The sequence below is a fragment of the Dama dama genome, chromosome 14 (assembly GCF_033118175.1).
Source record: "Dama dama isolate Ldn47 chromosome 14, ASM3311817v1, whole genome shotgun sequence".
Classification (NCBI taxonomy): domain Eukaryota; kingdom Metazoa; phylum Chordata; class Mammalia; order Artiodactyla; family Cervidae; genus Dama; species Dama dama.
In genome coordinates, this window is record NC_083694.1 from 57,330,821 (window position 1) to 57,351,926 (window position 21,106).

At 41.4% G+C, this 21,106-nt stretch overlaps 1 protein-coding gene across 1 annotated transcript; it reads right to left on the minus strand.

Annotated features, from left to right (window-relative positions):
* Nucleotides 1–924: 924 nt before the first annotated feature.
* On the minus strand, nucleotides 925–18,830 carry NPHS2 (NPHS2 stomatin family member, podocin). Its single transcript, XM_061161257.1, has 8 exons — nucleotides 18,557–18,830; nucleotides 14,624–14,727; nucleotides 11,037–11,109; nucleotides 10,088–10,170; nucleotides 7,162–7,365; nucleotides 4,110–4,165; nucleotides 2,560–2,638; nucleotides 925–1,203 (listed from the first exon to the last, which is right to left on the minus strand). The coding sequence occupies exons 1-8, from the start codon at nucleotides 18,828–18,830 to the stop codon at nucleotides 925–927; spliced, it is 1,152 nt and encodes a 383-aa protein (XP_061017240.1).
* Nucleotides 18,831–21,106: the final 2,276 nt, after the last annotated feature.

The following is a 21,106-nucleotide window of genomic DNA, read 5'->3' on the forward strand; positions in this document are numbered from 1 at the left end:
AGATCACATAATGTTACTAGTATTTAAAGAATAAATATGGGGTTGGCAAACTAGTTCATTTGGGTTTTTCCATAAGATGTTACAGAAAAACCAAAACAAATTTTTTGGCCAAGCCAACAACTGGTAAATTCTATACTGAAAGTACATCAGCCCTGTATTTATCACAATGCTTCCTTAGATTATAAGCAACATGTACCAGGTATGTGTTTTTATCCTTTTATTTCTCTATTTAAAAAAAAAAGAGTCTCTATAAAAGTAATTCATTTGAAATTCTTTAATTAGGTATACATTTTATATCCAGCTCAAGTACTGGCATATGTGCTCATAAGTATCTCTCTCTCTTTCACTCAGAAATACAGACGTGTCACTGTGGTGCAGCTATCAGAGTCAGGTGCAAAACACCTTGGGTGGAGCATACAAGCTCAAGTGTGGAATGACAGGGAATTATTAAGACGTGCCTTTGAGGAGTTCATAGTAGGAGAGAAGCCTGAATCATAAGTATGAGATTACAGCAGAGTGTGATAAGCATAATGATAGGGGCATGTAGAAAGGGCTGTGGGAGCAACAGAACCCTCCCCAAAGGGGCTAGAGGGCATCTAGGGAAAAGGACATTTGAACTACATCTTCAGAAGTCAAAATTCAGCCAGATGTAGACTCAAAATTCTTTCCAAAGTACAATGCTGGCTAAAGCTCTTCCCCACAATTCCTCTGATCAGATGATCCACCTAAACATGATACATGGCTTCTGTCATTACATGATTTCACTGTCTTCCTGTGTGTGTCGCCGCACTGGGGCTTCATGCATTCCAAGGGCATTTCACATGGCAACAAAAGAAAGAGCGGGAACTGAGGACCGAGGGCCTTGCTCGGGGATGTCGCTGTTATATGGAGCCCTCTTTGCAGTCACATGATCCTTGTTTCCTCCTACAACATGGGAGAGTCTTTCTTTTTAGGATTCAGCGGCTCAACAGGTTTGGAAGGATTTGGTAAGGGGATGCCTCCTTGAGTTCTATTGCTTGGAGAAGACAGGAAATTTAGCAAGTCAAATGGCAAAGGTAAAACCACTGTGGAAGGTTTCTCTGTGGACAAGGATTGAAGGGTGTGCAGGTACCGAAGCTGAGCAGCAGCTGGCGTGCCTGATAGAATCTCGGCCGCCATCCTCAGGGACTCGGAGGCGGCCTTCTCCCCTTCTGCAGCGATCATCTAGACAAGGGATGCGAGGAAAAACAATGTGTGATTTTTCTTCTTCGCTCCATGAAGGTTTTAATCCTACTTAGGGTGACTCAACAAACAGGCATTAGTATCTACTATGGGACAGGTGCTGCTAAGCACAGGGGGGCAGACTGCCTTTTTTCTTAAGATCTTGATCTAGGGAGAGAGATATACTATTAATTGTAATGGGCTTCCCAGATCGCGCTTGGTAAAGGATCCCCCTGGAAGTGCAGGAGATAAGGCTCAGGTTCAAATCCCCTGGAGGAGGAAATGGTAACCTACTCCAGTTATTTTTGCCTGAAAACTTCCATGGACAGAGGAGCCTGGTGGACTACCATCTATGGAGTCACAAAGAGTCCATTGTAACTTGGTGCAGAATTTGTTAAGAGCCATGACGAGTAGAGATGAAGTGTTAGGGGAGTTACTATGTCCGATGGACCTTGGAAGAGTAGTAGGGTTTTGCCATTTTAGAGGAAAGGTTGGCCAGCATTTTAGGCAAAGACATGCAATTCTGAAAGAATGACTCCTAACTCAGGTTAGCATTTCAGAAGAAAAAGCATGAAAAAGGTCACCACCCGAATGTCCCCTTAAAGTGGGCAAAGGGCAGTAGACTCAGAGATCTAGAAGCAGCTCTGCCCAGAGGACTGCCTTCCTCCCCATCCTCGTCCACCAATGCTCCAAAGTTATCCTTCCTCTTAGGTAGTTATGGGTTTTTCCTTAGCTACTTTCTGTTCTTTAATGGGAAATCTGCCTCCCCTCCAGCCCTCATTTGCCTCTTCCTGACCCCCTTCCCACCCACATCCAATCCTCTGGTAGCCACATCTTCTCACTGGCACGCCTGAGCAGAGGCCATGCGTAGCACAGCCTCCCCTGGGCTCTAGAGATGAGGGAAGTGTGCTCTGACATGGTTGTTCCTCCAGAGCTTGCACAGAGCTAAGGATATAGGCCTGGCTGTCATTAACCTAGAGGGGACAGGTGACGGATATCACCCAGGGAGAGATGTCAGTGCTAGAGAAGAGGGATGGAATTCGGGGAGACGCATCGAGGGAGAGGGAGTGAAGGCAAGACTCAGGGAGGAGGAGGTCACTGTTAGCAATAGCGTCAGAGAGAGGGTGTAACAGGGAAAGAGATGTTGCACTGGTCAGTTAGGAGGCTGTGAGCATGCTCAAGGAGAATAATCTTAATAGCATGGTGTGTGCACAAGCCAGAATCCCCCCAGCGCCTGGATGGATAGGTGAGGAGTGAAGGGGCAATGTTCTCCATGAGGAGGCTTTCTTTTGGGTTCTCTGGAGCTCCTCTGATGGTCCTCCGCTGTGCGGGATGACGGCCTGCTCAGGGCTGGCTCACCCGCACTTTGGCTTGCCTCTGGGCTTCAGCTTCCACCGCCAATGAGTGTTGCAGCCCGGCCGGCAGGCGCACGTCCTTACTGAAAGAGAAAGCAGGTGGGCAGGTGTGTTCAGCACAGCTTTAGCAGCCGGAGCTTTCAGACAGACCTGCCACCTTCTCTACGCTCGGTTCATGATACACAGTGGATTCTGATTTAGCAGACTGCACCACTCTAGACCTCTGCACAGACAGTGGGCAGAGAAGAGGGGCTTAAGTATCAGTGCCTCCAATGTGGATTTTTATTATCACTGATGCTGTAGTAGAGCTGTGGTTTTCTCTTTACAAGTAAAGAAGATTTTGTGTTGATGTATTGGGATTGGCCCAGAAGTTTGTTTGGGTTTTTCCATAGCATCTTACAGAAAATGTGAATGAACTTTTTGGCCCACATAACACTATGATAATTTTCCCACTTAAAGTTTAATCTGAACTCCGGCTATTAAATTTGAATAATGAACAACAGCCTTGAAGAGCCATACTGTTAATAATGAGGGAAGTCATCTAAGTTGACAAAAGAGAACTGAATTGAAAAGGGTAGAACTGATCAAGTACTTAATGTACTGAATAAAAGATACAAAACTGGATTTTTTCCCCCTGACTGTAACTATAAAAAGTACATAGAAAACAACTTGGCAGTTCCTCAGAAAGTTAAATATGGAGTTACCAGATGATCCAGTAATTTCACACCTACGTACATACCCAAGAGAAGTGAAAACGTGTTCACATATAAACTTGCACATGAATGTTCACTGCAGCCTGATTCATAAATGCCCCCAAAGTGGAAACAACTGAAATGTCCATCAACTGAGAGCAGATCGACAAAGTGTGGAGTAGCCAGTCACATGATGGAATATTATTCAACTGTAAAAAGAAATGAAGTGCTGACTCATGCTACACCACGGAGGGACACTGAAAGCATTATGGTGAGTGAAAGAAGCCAGACACAAAAGGCCACAGATTGTGTGGTTATGTTTATATTAAATTCCTAGAATAGCCAAATCTAGAGAGACAGGAGTCAGTGGTTGTCAGGGGCTGGGGGTTGAGGCAGAAATGAAGAGTTCCTGCTTAATGGATACAGGTTTCCTTTGGGAGATGATAAAAATATTCTGGAATTAAATGGGAGTGGTGGTTGTGTCACTCTGTGAATACACTAAAAACCACTGAGTTTCAATTTTAAATGGTTAAAAATGATGAGTTTTATGTTATGTGAATTTTACCTTAAAAAATGTTTAAATTCATAGAAAATATGACAGTTATTTACCCAGATGTTTATAGTGGTTGTGTTATAGTTATGAGACAATACATAAATTTTCCTTTCTTCCAAATTTATGCTAATATGGCTACAGTACTCATTCAATGAAAATAATTTTTCAAGTAGAAGTTTTTAAATAAAATAAAATCAAATTAAAAAAAATAAAAAAATAAAAAAATACTTGATATTTATTAAAAAAAATAAATAAAATCAAAATAGTTCCCTTTATCATATAGTTCCTCCTGGTTAATTTCCTACCCACATTTCTGTTCTCTCCACTTTGATTCCCCAAATACAGGTCACTGCATCCAAGGCAACCTGTGGGGGGAAGAGTTGAGACATCAGTGAGAACCTCTGGGTGCACCGATGGCCACGGCACTGAGAAAGCACATTTCTTCTGAAAGTACATTATGTCCCTCCCTTTTTCATTTTAACATTACAGTTAGTTAGTTCAGTCGCTCAGTCGTGTCCAACTCTTTGCGACCTTGTGAATCGCAGCACACCAGGCCTCCCTGTCCATCACCAACTCCCAGGGTTTACTCAAACTCATGCCCACTGAGTCGGTGATGCCATCCAGCCATCTCATCCTCTGTCGTCCCCTTCTCCTCCTGCCCCCAATCCCTCCCAGCATCAGGATCTTTTCCAATGAGTCAACTCTTCACATGAGGTGGCCAAAGTACTGGAGTTCCAGCTTCAGCATCAGTCCTTAACATTATAAGGCCTTGCAAAAAAACTGTTTAGTTTGCACAGTGCCACTCAACGAATACTTGTGGAATTAAAGATGGTATGGTAGGCTGACTAATGGCTCCTAAAGACATCCCTGGAACCTGTGAATGTTACCCTAAAAGAAACTCTGCAGATGCAATTTAAGTTCAAGGCTCTTAAAATGAAGGGCTTATCCTGGATCTTCCCAGTGGGCCCAAAAAGCAACTGCAAGGGTCCTTATAAGAGAGAAGTGTGGTTGGGGTGGGGGACATCTGGCTACAGAAGAGGAGAAGGTGATGTGATGATGCAAGCAGAGGTTGGAGTGCTGTGATTTGAAGACAGAGGAAGGGGCCATGATCTAAAGAATGCAGGCGGCCACCCAAAGCTGAAAAGGGCAAGGAAATGGATTCTCCTCTCCAAACCTCCAGAAGGAACCAGCCCTGCTAACACCTTGACTCTGGCCCAGTGAGATGTGTTTTGGACTTCTGGCCTTGAAACCATAAGATAAATTTGGTGGTGATTTGTGGCAATTTGTTACAAAAGCTATAAGAAATAATAGAGATGGTATATTTGTTAAATTTGCTCTAAAATACATTTATTATTGGGGCTTCCCAGGTGGCGCTAGTGGTAAAGAACTCGCCAGCCAATGCAGAGATGTAAGAGATGTAGGTTCGATCCCTGCATCAGGAAGATCCCCTGGAGAAGGGAATGGCAACCCACTCTAGTATTTTTGCCTGGAGAATCCCATGGACAGAGGAGCCTGGCGGGCTACAGTCCATAGAGTCGCAAAGAGTTGGACACGACTGAGCGACTGAGCACACAGCACGTTTGTTAAATTTGTTCTAAAATGCATTTGTTAGGGAACCAGTATTTTTAGTCTCTCTCTCATAGGAAATTCTCTTCCATATAATATTCATTTACAGGAGCTTTCACTTCCTGTTGGTGGCACCCGTCTCCCCTACCTCCCCATCCCAAGAGTAGGAAGAAAATGAACTGTGGGTTCTGGAAAGGAGGGGCAGGCATGGAGCAACAGGTGGGCCATACTCTTTTTCCTTTTTAACTTCTTTCTGATGATTTCTTGGGGACTAGATAGTTAGTACACTGGGAACCCTGAGAAGACTAATTTTAGGGGTTGAGAGGAAGAAATGTTGAAAAAGACTTCACAGAGGAGGTGGCATCTTAAAGAACAATACACTCTTGCCTGTGGGGAAAAGGGAAGTATTTGCACAGCTATGCTGTGCATAGACGCTCAGCCACATCCGACTCAGCGAGGAACAGCCCGAGAGGAGGCATGGAAGCACAGATACACTGAACGCTGGAGAAACACTCGCCTAGAGTATCAGACACACCAGAGGCAAGATGGCAAAGGTGAGGCTACAACAGTTGGGTCATTTATTCACTCATCCATAAACCCAGTATCTGGCTTCTGTGTAAGAGCCCAGAACAAAGTATTAAGGACAAAAAGAAGAATAAAATATGACCCCTGACAGAATGGAGTCCAAGATCTGGGAAAACAAATGTGTAAATACGTAAATTATAATTCAGCATAACAAGGGCAAGCTTGAATGTCAAGCGTCTGGACCTTATCCATTATCCCTTGAGGAGGGATGAACAGAAAGAGAGGGTTGAAGGGAGGATAGAGGGGAGTACACAAGAGTGGTTTTTAAATTCCAGAGCAGCAACTTCCCTGTGTCTTCTTGTTCAAACTCTCTCTTTTCAGCTTCTCTTATTTCCTGAATTCTTCCATTTTCACTAGGACGCTAATCGCAGTTTTATCAGTGATGAATTGGACAAGCCACAAACATTCGGACATCTCATTGTCTCAGCTGTGTCTGCCTAGGCCTCATCAAGAATAATCATTATCAGTGCCTTCGATCCTTTGTTGCTTCTGTTGGAGGTCTTCCTTTAGCTAGACTTGATCGTAGCCTCCTAACTCAGTTCAGGGCCTGGCCGCCTCTTGGCCTCAATGACAGCCTCCATCACTGATGGTAATTGCCACTTGACTGGCCGGCTACCTAGAATGCTGCTCTGTTCTCATCTCTCTTCTGAACACCTCTGCCAACTTGTCTTGGTAAGAATCGCAGACACCCACCCTGGTTGTGAGCGAAGCTGCTGAGCTTGCTCTCTGCAGGGCTAGATGCTGCTGCTTGTGAGGCAGTTCTTGTTTTTCTCTCTTTTCACCCCAACTCAATCAAATCTGGATCATTGATTGGGTAATCAACCACTTAAAGGTCTGTGATATTTTGCCTCTTTTAACCTGATAAAGTTTTTCAGTCTTTATCATTATTTAACTTTGCTTGTTTCCCCAACTAGACTGTAAGGTCCCCAGATTCATTCCTTATCATCTTTTTATCCCACCAACCCCTCCTTCCAGCCACTGGGAGAGGGTGAGAAGAAAAAGTGAGGCAATGACTGACTAATCACACAGATGGGTCCCTAGGACCGGTTCAGGGTCTGATTGGCAGCCTCTTAACTGTCAGCTCCTTTCGGGACTGTACCTTTAACAGTGAATGCATGGCACATGGAAGATTCAGTCAATGGTCAATGAAGAAAGGAATAAAAGGTAAAGGGATATTTCAACATACTTGGTATTAAATTCATCTAAGTACCTTTACATCTTGAGCAATGTTCTTCCTCTCAAGAAGAATTTCCGTGAGGGATCGATGTGCTAGGAGACGCTTCATGGTGGTTTGCACAAGGAATTGGATAGCTTTGGACACATGAGCAAGACTGCTTAGGAGAAGAGAGGCATTTTCCATGCGGTAGTAGCAGATGGCATCTATCTCCATCACAAACATGTCTTTGGTTACAATCTAGGCAGAAAAAAAATTTTTTGGATGACAGGCCTGATTCTTGGGCTTCTTTCCTACATAAGGATAGAGGGGTTAAATATGTTCAAAGGATATTTTCTCAGAGAAGGATAATAGTAAGAAAAAAAAAGAAGAGTAGTTGGCTCAGTCTTTAATCAAAATAGATATTGAAAAAAATTATGGAGTTTGTATTAAATATACTAAACAACTCAATTTAAAGGAATCCTGTTATAAATCCTTTTGTAAAAAAATCAGGAATAATTTTCTTATATGAAAACATCCAGTTGATTGTATATCAGGTCTTTTTAAACTGACATCAAAAAAATCTGCTAAAAGAGCAACACATTCTGGGAAACCAGTACTCACGTGTATTGAGTGTATATTTAGAGGGCAGTTTGTGATACATATCAAAAGCCCTAAGAGATGTATGTGTACAACATTTCCTTTTTTAGACAAAAGGATATATTTTAAGGATTTGACTGTAAAGATGTGATTCACAGTATTGCTTATTGTACAAAAGAATTAGAGAATTCCCTGGCAGTCCAGTGGTTAGGACTTGGAGCTTTCACTGCTGGAGGTCTGGATTCAATTCCTGGTCTGAGAACTGCGATCCCATATCCCATGAGTGCCTGTGTGCTCAGTCATGTCTGACTCTTTGCAGCCCTTTGGACTGTAGCCCACCAGGCTCCTGTGTCCACGGGGTTTTCCAGGCAAGAATACTGGAGCAGGTTGCCATTTCCTTCTCCAGGGGATCTTTCTGACCCAGGGATCGAACCCACATCTGTGTCTCCTGCATTGCAGGTGGATTCTTTACCCGCTGAGCCATCAGGGAAGCCCATGCCATGCAGTGCAGCAGCCAAAAAAGTTTAGAAATAATATCAACAATAGGGAATTAGTTGAGTAAATTCCAGGTACTAAACTCAATTAGTTAAGTAAATTAATTGAGTAAAATCCACACAATGAAATGCTGTGTTTCTATTTAAAACAGAGGTAGAAACATAGCTAATACATAAAAAGATGGTAACAGTATATTTTTGAGTGAAAAAGGACAGGTGACCAAATAGTATGTATGGTATAATTGATATATATGATGTATATATGATATATATATATATATATATATATATATATATATATATATATATATACTTGTCTGAAAGTATAACCACATATATAGAAAAGTTTGAAGGATACATTCCAAAATAACAACTCTATGGGTAACAGGATTAGGTGTATGTTTTATTCCTTTTTTACATTTTATTATCTAAAATAAGCCTTTTAAACATATATCATTTTTATTCACATTTCTGTTTGCCAAAAGAAAGAATGAGAAAGAACCTCAAACTGAAAGTAGGAGACCATTTAGGAAAGGCTTATAAATCTGAATCAGTAACAGGAAAGTCTAGATGTTAACTCAACATTTAACTTTTAATTGTGGTAAAATGAACAGAACATCAAATTCACCATGTTAACCATTTTTACATGCACAATTCAGTATAATTAAGTACATTCACGCTGTTGAACAACAAGCATCCAGGATTCTTTTCATCTTGCAAAACTGAAACCCGCTGAACACCTCTCAGTTCTCTCCTCCCCCAGTCCCTACAACCATCCTTCACTTTCTGTTGCTCTGAATTTCACTACTTCAGGTTCCTCATAGAGAAGGAATCAGACAGTATTTGTCTTTTTGTGATTGGCTTATTTTACTTAGCATAATTTACCCAAGGTTCATCCATGTTGTAGTATGTGCCAGAATTTCATTCCTATTTTTAAGGCTGATTATTATTCCATTGTCAGTATATGCTACATTTTGTTTATTCAGCCATTGATGGGCACGTGGATTGCTTCCACCTTTGTGGCCATTGTGAAAAACTGATGTTATGCACACAGGTATACAAGCAGCTCTTCAATTAGCCTGCTTTCAATTCTTTGGAGTCTATATACCCAAAAGTAGAATTGGTAGATTATACAGTAATTCTATTTTTAATTTTTGAGTAACTGTTTTCTACAGTAACTGCACCATTTTACATTCCCACCAACAGTATACAAGGGTTCCAATTTCTCTACATCTTTGCCAACAAATTATTTTGTTTTTTTTTTAATAATTGCCATCCTAATAGATGTGAGGTGGTATCTCATTGTGTTTTTTATTTGCATTTCTCTAATGATTTTAGTGACGCAGAGCATCTTTTCACATGTTCATTGGCTATTTGAATATCTTCTTTGGAGAAATATGTCCATTCAAGTCAAGGTATATACAATATATCATATGTGGAGGGCAATCTTCTTTACTCAGTCATTCAATTTAAATACTAATTTTATCTAAAGAATACCATAACAGCAACATCCAGATGTATTTGACCAAATTATTGGGTACCATGCCTTAGTCAGGTTGACACATAAAATTAACTATCACTATGGCCTTTGTCCATTTTACTTGGATTGTTTGCTGACTTGTTGAGTTATAAGGTTTAATATATTTTGGATATTAACCTCTTACAAGAGAGAATATTTGCAATTTTTCCCCATTCTATAAGTTGCCTTTTCATTCTGCTGATTATGTCCTTTGATGTATAGGAGTTTTAAATTTTGAGGTAATCTCTCTCTCTCTCTCTCTTTTTTTCTGCTTTTGAGCAAGAATAGTCATTTTCTTCTATGCCAGAATTGGTAGAGTGCTTAGCCAGGAAAAATGTAGACAGAAAGCAAAATCCCCCACTTGGCTTACCTCATGAAAGGGTATCTCCAAGGTTTGGAGACGAAGGTCAACCTTGTGGTAGGTATCCAGGCAGGGCAAAAAGAAGAAAAGGCCTAGAGGGGAGTGGGGGCAAGGGAAGTGACAGGTGAATAGCTGGCATGGAGGCTATTTGGGGTTCACTTTTTTGGTGTCAAGTTGAATGCTCCATCACTTTTCTTAGCCTCCATGGTCTATGCATAGACCATTGGGCCATCACACCTCCACCCTGTGTTGTGTTTGTTGTTGCTAAGGTTACCAAATAATTTGTTGTTCCATATGGGAAATGTTTAAGGGTGAAAGAAAAGGACTACACCAGACAACAGGCATAATCAGGGATTATACCCAGTAAAATGGGCTGTATGGTCAGCTTGGTCATGGTGCTGACCTGTCCAGAGTTTAGGTTACACATCTGTCTCCTTCACCAGATTTAAACTCTCTTAACAAGAGTGTCTTATGCATTATTGTTAGCATTAGTGCCTAACTAGTGCCTTTTAGGTGCTCTATAAAAAACTAGTTTTTGAATCCATGTGTGTACCAAGGTGACAAACTTTAGAGCCAGCAGCCTCTGTGTGGTCTTTCTTATACTGGGAGCCACAGAGGTAACAGAACAGCAGCACCATGATACCAGCCTCTGGTTGGCTAGTTAGTCCTCACCCACCCAGTATAATGTATAGGGTGTCTGACCATAGGTCCTAACCTACTTCCTACTTCTGCCAGTCTGGCCCTGGCCTATGGCTCTCTTTTGGTCGCTAGTGACCTGGTAGTAATGCTCTCTGAAGAATTTCTTAATAACCGGTGTTACAAATAACAGACTGAAAAATGAAGATATCATGAGTCAAGTTACTTCATGTAGTCTGAGGGCCATATTACAAATATACATGAATTGATGAAATTGGCAAGTCTCTTGCGGGAGGTGGGGTGTAAAGAAGATTGTTCTCACCAGGGCCTTTGGCTCTTCCAGGAAGCAGATGTCCCAGTCGGAATATAATTACTCTCTCATACTCCTGTACAACCTAAAGGGAAATGTAATTACTTTTGAATTACTCTAAGAGAGAAAAATGAAGTCTTCAAAAGACCTTGGTATGACAATGATTATAAGTATCAGAAATCTCTTGTTTTGAGAACCAAGAAAAAATTTCTCTTAAAACTTACATTTTCAAAATACATACTTTGTAAATGTAGAATTTCAGGAACCAATGAAAAAGTATATTGGCCATGTTAATTTTTGAGGCTATGGACAGAATTTTGATTAAGGACTCATGATTGTCTAAAAAATAATCGCTTCCACCAAATCAAAGAAATCACAGCATATTTAATCTTGTATTTTTGCTGTGACTGATGCATTAATAGCTTTTACATGAATCCCTTATTAGCTACATACAAACCTTATGGCAGCCATGCAGATGCTCAGATCACCCTTCAAGAAGAGCCTGCAGCCAACTATATGTTGTCTGTAGGTGATACACTTTCTAGTCAAAAGTACAAATAGCTTGAAAGTAAAAGGATAGAAAAAACTATACCACACAGAGTAACCAAAAAATAGCAGGACTGACTACACTGATATACAAAATGGAGTTTAAAACCAACACACCAAAATGTTACTAGTGATAAAGAGGGACATTGTGAAATGGTAAAAGTGACATTGTGAAATGGTAAAAGTGTCAATGCATTAGGGAAGTATAACAACAGTAAACATGTATGTACCTAAAAATGGAGCTCCAGCAGATATAAGTCAAAAACCAAAAGAAGATAAAAATAGACAGTTCAACAATAATAGTTAGATACTTTACTATCCCACTTTCAATTGTGGGTAAAAGAACTAGACAGAAGGTTAACTAAGAAAGAAAAGATTTCAACAACACCATAAGTAAACTAGAGCTAACAGAAAAAAAAAAGTAAACTAGATCTAACAGATATCTATGCATAATTCCACTCAACAATAGAAGAGTACATATTCTTTTCGTGAAAACATGAACATCTCCAGGATAAACCATATGCTAGGCCATTTAAAAAAACCTCAATAAATTTAAAAGGATTGAAACCACACAAAGTATATTCTCCTATAACAATGAAATGAGATTAGAAATCAATAACAAAAGGATATTTGGGAAATTAAATCACACACTCTAACTGACAGGCCAAAGAATTTATCACAAAAGAAATTGAAAAACACTTTGAGATGAATGAAAACAAAACCTCATGATACCAAAATGAATGGGATGCAACTAAAGCAATGCTTAGAGGAAAATTTATAGCTGTAAATATCTATAATAAATGAGAAGAAATATCTGAAAATAATACAATAATTTTTTGATGTTAGAAACAGAAGCACAAACTAAACCCAAGGTAAGCAGAAAGAAAAAAGATTATAGTGGAAATAAATGCAATGGAAAATAGAAAAACATTAGAGAAAATTAATTGAACCCATAGTTGAACCCAAAGAACCATAACTGGTTCTTTGAAAAGTTCAACAAAATTGACAAATATTTGGCTGGACTGACCAAGAAAAAAGAAGATTTAAATGCTGAAATCAGGAGCCAAAGAGGAATGACAGAGACATCACTACTATCCTTATAGAAATAAAAAAGATTATAGATGAAAATACTATGAAAAACTATACACCAACAAATTAGATAACAAGTAAAAATAAACAAATTCCTACAGAGTCATAAACTACCAAAACTGATTCAAGAAGGAAAAATAAAAGTGAAAAAGGCCCAGAATTAAAAGATTGAATTAGTAGTTTAAAAATTTCCAACAAAGAAAAGTCCAGGGCCAGATGACCTCACTGGTAAATTCTGCCAAACATTGAAAAAGGAATTATCAGCAGTTCACAAATTCTCCCAAATAATTGAAGAGGAGGGAAATCTTCCCACCTCATTCTCTGAGGCCAGGATTACCCTGATACCAAAAAAAAGACAGAGACATCACATGAAAGGAAAAGTATAGACCAATATCTCTCATGAATATAAATGCAAAACTCCTCAACAAGACAACAAACAATCTGACACCAATAACATATTAAAAGGTTTATACACCCTAGCCAAACGGGACTTATTCTAGGAATATATAGTTGATTTAACACCCAAAATTCAATGAATATAATATACCACACTAGGAGAATAAAGAGCAAATATGTCATCGTCTCAATGGGTGAAGAAAAGGCATTTGACAAAATCCGACACCGTCTTATGAAGATGAAGGAGAAGAAGAGGAGGAAGGAAAGCTTGCATAAAATTGGCTACAGCCTCAGCAGCATCTGCAGCATTCCCGCCAAAGACATGCTCTTCCCGGCTGCTCCGGCCAGTGACTAAGAATGGCAGGGATACCAGGGCCTGGCCATTTCTGTCCATTGTGAGACTCATCTATGAGGCAAACTTTGCTCAGGAGATCCCTTTCAGTAGGGCCAAGACTTTCCTGAAGGCGCCCCACAGTCTGAGGCTCCTTCTGTCCAATCCTTCCTTCCCCTTCTCAGATCACAGGTGTTAGATCTGCATCATTCTCTGAAGGCTTTCCCTTCCCTACTTCTCAATCTTTCATCCCTTGCACTTCTAATTTCATCTTGGTATGTTCTTCCCGAACAGACCCAAGTCTTCATTTACTTCAGGGGCAGTTTCAGACACACGTAACCACATGTGCGTGCGTGCCAAGTCACTTCAGTTGTGTCTCATTGTGATCCTATGACTGTTGCCTGCCAGGCTCCACTGTCCATGGGATTCTACAGGCAATGATACTGGAGTGGGTGGCCATGCCCTCCTCCAGGGGATCTTCTGGCCCCAGGGATCAAACCTTCACCTCTTTTGCCTCCTGTATTGGCAGGCAGGAGGGGTCTTTACCACTAGCACCACCTATGGGCCCAAGATGTTTGTCATTGGTGACCTCTTAAAGCTGCCTGAGGTTTCCTGGATGTGTTAATAACAGGCATCATGTCCTATTCTGGGCCGGTCTTTGTGTTAGTATAGAGTGTAGATCAACTGGATATAGGTCCTGTTTGAAGGGGCTCTCAGTCTAATGGCAGAGATTTAAGTGAGTGAAAGTCACTCAGTGATGCCTGACTCTTTGGGACTCCATGGCCTATATAGTCCACAGAATTCTCCAGGCCAGAATACTGGAGTGGGTAGCTGTTCCCTTCTCCAAGGGCTCTTCCCAACTCAGAGATCAAACCCAGGTCTCCCTCATTGCAGGGGGATTCTTAAACAGCTGAGCCACCAGGGAAGTCCAAGAATACTGGTGCGAGGACTGGGTATCCACAAATATTATACTTGTGGTAATTGCTAGAATGGATGTGAAAGTTAGGGGAGATGCGAGCACAAGGAAGGGAATGACAGTCTGGAGGTATCAAGGAAAGTTTCTCCATTATCTTTGAGCAGGTATAAAAGAGTAAGAGCTCTTCTGCAAGATGAGTGGAAATGAGTGCATTCCATGCAGAGCAGACAGGAAGTACCAAAACACACAAATGAGAGTGGACATAGGGCAGCCAGTGAGAGGCGCCAGAAAATTACTTGTTAGGTCCTCATGGAATCTCACCTTTATGCAGAACCAGATAGAAAAAGGGAAGGTCACGATGATGAAGAGCAGGGATGTGAGGACAAGAAGCCACTCACAGGCCCCTAAACTGGAAGACTTGGTACCTTGGAAAAAGAAAAAGAATGATTATATTGGAACACATTTATTGACTAGCACCTGTAGCTCAGTCCTTGATATTAGGGTCGGATCAGTTTGTAGACTTTGCTGGAAACAGTAGAATGAGCTGGACGTCAGTGTGGTTGTTTCCCAGAGCCTGTCAGTGTGATGGGCTTTGGGGGCCAATGGAAGGTGGACCAGGCTCCCGGAAAGGCAGCGGTGGGTACCCCGGAACAAGCACAGTATCTGGACATGTGGTCTGGGCTCCAGTTCTGGTGCCACTATTTTCTGTTCAAATGGCCTTAAGCAAGGCATACTACCTCTCAGTTTCCTCATCTATTCAAGGAAATGCTATTCATCGTATGACTATTTCATAATAACTGTCTCATGGGATATTTCATATCTGGCATAAGGATGAAATAATGTATACACATAAAAGCACTAAACTGTTTTCTTTTGTGTGTGTGTGGTATTGTTATTTGAAGTGATTCAAAACACATGTGTCCAGCGGCTTATCTTCCCTGAAATTACAACCCCATCTATCACTTGCTCCAATAACTGAAATTTCTCCATGAGAGCTCCTTCTTGTTTTCTTTTTAAGTTGTTTTTTGTTTTTGTTTTTTTGGCTGCACCCCCACAGCGTGTGGGATCTTAGATCCCCTTGACCAGGGACAGAACCAGGGCCCCCACAGGGAAAGTTCCAACTCATAACCACTAGACTACCAGAGAATTCCTGGGAGCCCCTTCTTCGGGTAAAGGTGCGGATCTTTAGACAATCTCTGAAAATCACCTTTGTGGGGTAATATTAGCCCATCTGTGCCTATCAAAAGGTGATAAGGAACTGGATTACAGACCATCCAGGTTGCTTGAGTGATAAATGAAATGGTATTTATATCAGGGAAAGTTCATCTCAAGAACACAAGCTTCTTAGGGCCTTGTCTCAGGACTAGAATAATGCCTGAAACATACACTCAGTAAATAATTCTTGAAAGTGATTTAAATGCAATAGTTACAGAAATCTGAAGAATTTTAATCTTTAGGTACTAGAATATTGGCCAAAGGGACACTATTTGTCAGTTTTAAAAAGTCTCATAGAGAACTAGAATGTGACTAAAGATTACAAATGATAAGAAGTCTATTTTTAAGAGAAGGGATGGAAATGGATAACTAATTAGCGGGCCTGAAAATTTTATTTCCATGCTGGGAAAATAACTGGAAAGGTCATCACCAAACTGATGTGCAGATTAATTGAAGAGAGCAAATAAACAAGATGCACCAGCACAAAACTAACCTCAGTGCTAAATGCCAATCTGTGGTGGTTCCCAAATGGTGTCCCACAGAACACTAGTCCCACAGGGTGCTCCACAGATCAAGAGTTCCCGGAATAAATGAGCTTAGAAAAATACTGTTTATGGTGTTCCCTTCCTGCAGCTCCCAACAGTCATGGGCATATTGAAGCTAGGAGAATCCCTTCAGCAAAGAAGCCTTCTAAACTTTAACCTAGTATTTCCCAAAATTTGACTAGGTGATGTTTTCTCCAAACAAATTCATGTTGCATGGAATTTATTTCTCATGCAACCTGTCTGGGGAGAGATGACTCTATCAGCATCACACTGGTTTTTACAATATTCTTTCCTGAGAGCAATAGTAGTGTTCTTGCCATGTTTAAACATGTTTATAATAATATTTCACTTGCCAGTGATAACCATGGTAAGTAAAAATAAATAAATGCACATACAGACAAAATTTACATTTTGTAAGTGAAGAAAGTCCTCAAAATTCCTTCATATCATAGTTAGGGATATGAACAGAAAACTAATATCTGTACCCAAATATAACTTATAAGTTTTACTAACATTTTTCTCTTAGAATGAGTTCCTTGAACATCCAGTTTGTTAGGTTTAAATGAATAATGAAACATTACAAGTTAAAGCCAGAAGAGCCTTTAGATATGCCATAGTGCGAGAATCCCCAACATTTCAATGAAGTGAAGCTTCTTTTTGTTTCTCCCAATCTTAGGTAGCCTGGTAGAAATGGTAGAAATGTGGTGCTACATGAGGAGGAGAGGGGGTATTGCTGTGTCTGCTCCCCTTTCCTCTGGGAACCACAGAAAGCTCTCAGTCAAGGACTCAGCAAGCCGGTCTCATCCTTAAGATGACTCATCCACTACTTGGGGGGCTGCTAGCTGTAGTCACTTTATAGCTGAAGAGACTGAATGAGGCCCACAGGGTGAAGCTACTAGCCCAAGGCCACCGCTCGATGGTGGCAGTGCTGGAACCATGACCAGAAATCAGGCACAGCACCCGGCAAGGATGGGCTTTTCAGTAAGACTTATTCTGGGATTCTGGCTTCTCTAGTTTCCACCTGTAGGTATTGGGCAAGTTACTTAATTTCTCAGCATTTTTTCTTATCTGTGCCATGGGAATGATACTACTCAGTAAAGCACCTAGCTTGCGCCTGGCACAAAGGAGGGGTCCAAAAATGGGGCTCCCTTCCTTTCCTACCCCACCCATATGATCTGAAGCACAATATTTACCAGACCTCTAATCTCAGCATTAATGTAGCAGTGAATCCAATAACGCTTTAATAATCAGAAATTTCTGATCCATGAAAAGGCATCAGGTAGGCAAAACAGCATTTACATAGTCAACATAAACCACAGCCCAACTGCTGGAATCTTTCTCAAGTCAAAGCTTTCAATGCTACAGCATATAGGGCGGTGCTGTTAGCTGGGAAATGTTAAAATTTAGCAGTCAGCAGAAAGTAGTGTAACACTATTCCTTATTTACCTTCCTTTAAAGTTAAACCTCCTTCATCCTGTAATTAAGGTAATGAGTTTTTCTTCATTCATTATAAGATGGATTGGAATCAGGGACTTCCCTGGTGGTCCAGTAGTTAAGATTCCACCTTCCACTTCAGGAGGCATGAGGTCAGTCCCTGGTCAGGGAACTAAGGTTCCACATGCCACAAGATGTGCCCCCCCCCCCCCCAAAAAAAAAAGGACTGGAAGCAGATAAAGTTGTTCCTAAGAGTTGTTTCACCTGCAGAAGCCAGAGATCCTTTTCCCTGTGATTCCCTCCCTTTGGTCTAATTTGCCTCTTTTAGCTTGCAAAGATTCTTGCTCTGAACATTTATATTATATGTATACTTTCCAGGTTTTGTGTAAGATAAGCACTTTGAGTGTTTATCTTAGCTCATTTTATGTGAGCTCAATTTAATGTTTATGTTAGCTCATTTTAGCCTCACAATTACCCTCTGTGGTGGGTACTGTTGGTGTTCCCATTTGATAGATGAGTAAGGCTCTGCCTATGATCAAATGGGTAGCTGAGACGTGACTTTTCTTTACTTGGCTCTATGTCTGTACTTTTTAGAGAGAATGATCAGTGCAAGGAAAGTGTAAAATGCTTTTAGGTTAAGTCTGATGAAAAGCCGAGAATAAGCTACAAACTACCCTGAATCATCAGCTCGTGCATTTCTTAAACTAAGGGCCCACATACTCTTCCAACCACAGAAGCAGCTGCAAGGTTCCTTTGGCATATTGGTCCCCAACCTGGACCACACTCCCTCCCACCTCCCAACCGTGGCTGACCCCTAGGAACAATGGTATTTAGTGGATGTTATTTGTATTTCTTCTGATGCATTTTGATCTCCACCGCTGGTGGGTCAGCGGGTCCTAACTCGCTGTCTTTCATTTCCTGGGAATCTGAGCAGGTCCAGCCGGCTGCTCTGACCTCTGTAGCTCTCAGGGCGGTGACTCGTTGCATCCCAACTGACATTTCTTGGGTACCACCTGGAAAGATCGTACCCCCTCCTGGGGCCTCAGCCTGCCCACTGTACCTTCCTCGGGCCGCTCGCTCTCCAGCAGCGCCACCACTTCGGTGCCCTCTTCGCCAGAGCCCCGGACTTCATCCACGTCCACCACAGTGGCTGCCGGCGCTCGGGGCTCGCCCGGGCTCCCTGCCCGCCCGAGGGCCGGCTGCTCCCGCTCGGCATTCCGGCGCCCGCGGCCCCGGCCGGCCCTGTCTGTCTTCGCCCTCTTGCTCTCCTTGTGAGAGGAGCCGCTGCCTCTCCTGTGGGCGTCTCTGGAGGAGCTCCTAGCCCTCTTTTCCATCCTCAGAGTGACGCGGCCCGGGAGTGCGGTTCCTGCGGCGTGGCTTGGCAGGGATGCAGGCGCCCCCGGGGGAGAATATAATGACTGTGGCCGGGGGCGGGACCCCAGAGGTGTGCGGGCGGGGCTCTGCTCAAGGTGAAACCCGACCGCTGTTTCTCAGAGGAGCCGGGGTCAGGGCGCGCGCCCTTGAGACGGCGCCACCTTCTGCAGTGTTGGTGTGAGAGCCCGTGTGCCAGGTTACAACGTTTTAAAATGTGTTTCTAGAGACGAACATTTGAGCTGAAATACCACGCAGGCCCGCAAACTGCTGAAGGTGTGATGGCACTTTGCTTTACGATTTGTTAATATTGTATGAATTAGAATATGTGGTCCCCGCGTAAGGCTAGAGAGATGAAGGGGCAGAAAAGGTTGTCCAGTTAGGGTAACTTTAAGGTAAAATGAGAAACTTCTCTCCAAGCACCACCTCTCCCCCCGCCTTCTCCCTTAAGATCTTCTCAAGGTTACCTTTCCTCTCTCTCCTAATTTACTTTATGTCCTGGCCCTACTCTTTCCGCCGAAGATTTCGCAGGTAAAGGTGTTGGCTGACTACTCCTGGGAAGATTCACATTTTAAAAGAGGCGAAGCGGGGGTGTGTGTGTGTGGGGGGGGGCGGAATTCTCCCAGACCTCTACTTACACACACATGCTCTCTTATTTATATTTCTTTCTTTTTTTTTTTTTTACTAATTCATTATTATTTTACTAATGCTTAAGCCTGCTGATGTTGCTTCTTGAAGAATCAGAAGAGAAGGGGTCTGATTTAACTTTTCTTAGGAAAGGACTACTTTTGTTCTTGGCTAAACCCTGTTCCCATGCTTCTTTCATGAAGGCAAGAGTTTTGCTTTTTTAAGCCTTACTGGCCATCTCCACTCGGCAGTACACTGGGGTAGCTGCCCCACCTGCATCTGAGGAATTTGAAACATTGAATGGATCTATTTCTTTTTTATTCTCTATTAATAATTTCTCACCAAATAGGAGGTTGGTCTTTATAACCAAACTCAAGATTTATGATCCTACTCAAATAGCTCATTACAGTATGGTAGAGATAACGATCACTTAGTTTTAATTTTCCAATATTTATTGAGTTCACATAGTGATAGATTTTTTTCTTTCTCAAAAACTTTATTAAAGAATGAGGACTGGGAGACTTTCCTGGTAAGTGGGTAAGACTCCATGTTTCCAAAGCAGGGACTGCAGTTTCTGAAGTAGCTTAAATTGACTATGGAAAAACCATTCCACTATTTTCTTCCATATATTCTGAGTTAGGTCACTGGGAATATAATAATTAAAAGATTAGTAATAAAGTCATTTAAGTAGATTTGTTTTTTACTGTCTAAACCTAATTATTGTGTGGACTACATAGGGAGGGTAAATGTTTCTTTTCAAGTGCCTGACTCAGTATTTTTTCCCCGTAACAGTATACTGAAAAATTTTTGAAGTTGCATTTGGCCCAAAGGGGGAAAAATATGATTATTTAGTATTCACTCAAAATTAATAGTTGCTATTAAACATAGCTAGTTTATCATCTTTAAAAATTTTCCTGTTTGGAAAAGCATGAAACTGTAGCATTTATTAATTTTTTCTTATCTTTTGATTCTGTTATGGATTAATTTGACCTAGAGTCCTAGCTGTAGACTCTTAAACTAAAATTGTACCTCAATTTTTGAACCAAGAATTGGCAGGATATCTGGCCAAATTACATTCTCAAAGCTGTACCTTTTCCACCAATAAGATTTCTTGTAGGAGAGAAATTGATGAGAAAAAGCCATACTTGATTGTTGCAGCCCATGTTGGGTACTTGTTCTCAGTCTCCTCTGCTGTTATATAATCACTACTTCATTTTCTATATTCATTTATAACTAACACAAGCATCTGCTTGTATCACAAGGCTCTTTGGATTATGAATGACAATGACAATATCTGAGAAAGGGGGTAACATTCTCTGTTTAAAAAAAAGTCAACATGGTGAGTGCTGAGGTAGCAGCACAAGTCTCTAGCTGGCTGGCCTCATCTCTTCTTAAAATAATGATGCTGTTTTCTTTTAGATTCCTTTTTAATTGAAAGTGTGTTGGTCATCCCTTTGCTGAAAATATTATATGTGCACAGCTTTAAACTCTTAATACATTAGCCCTTGTTTGGGTTTGTTATGAGGCTGACCTCTGTGGGAACGGAGTTACTAGGAGAGGGAGAGGACCAATTAAAGTCACTGGCTTTGAGTTTGTTTCTAAGACAAAGGTC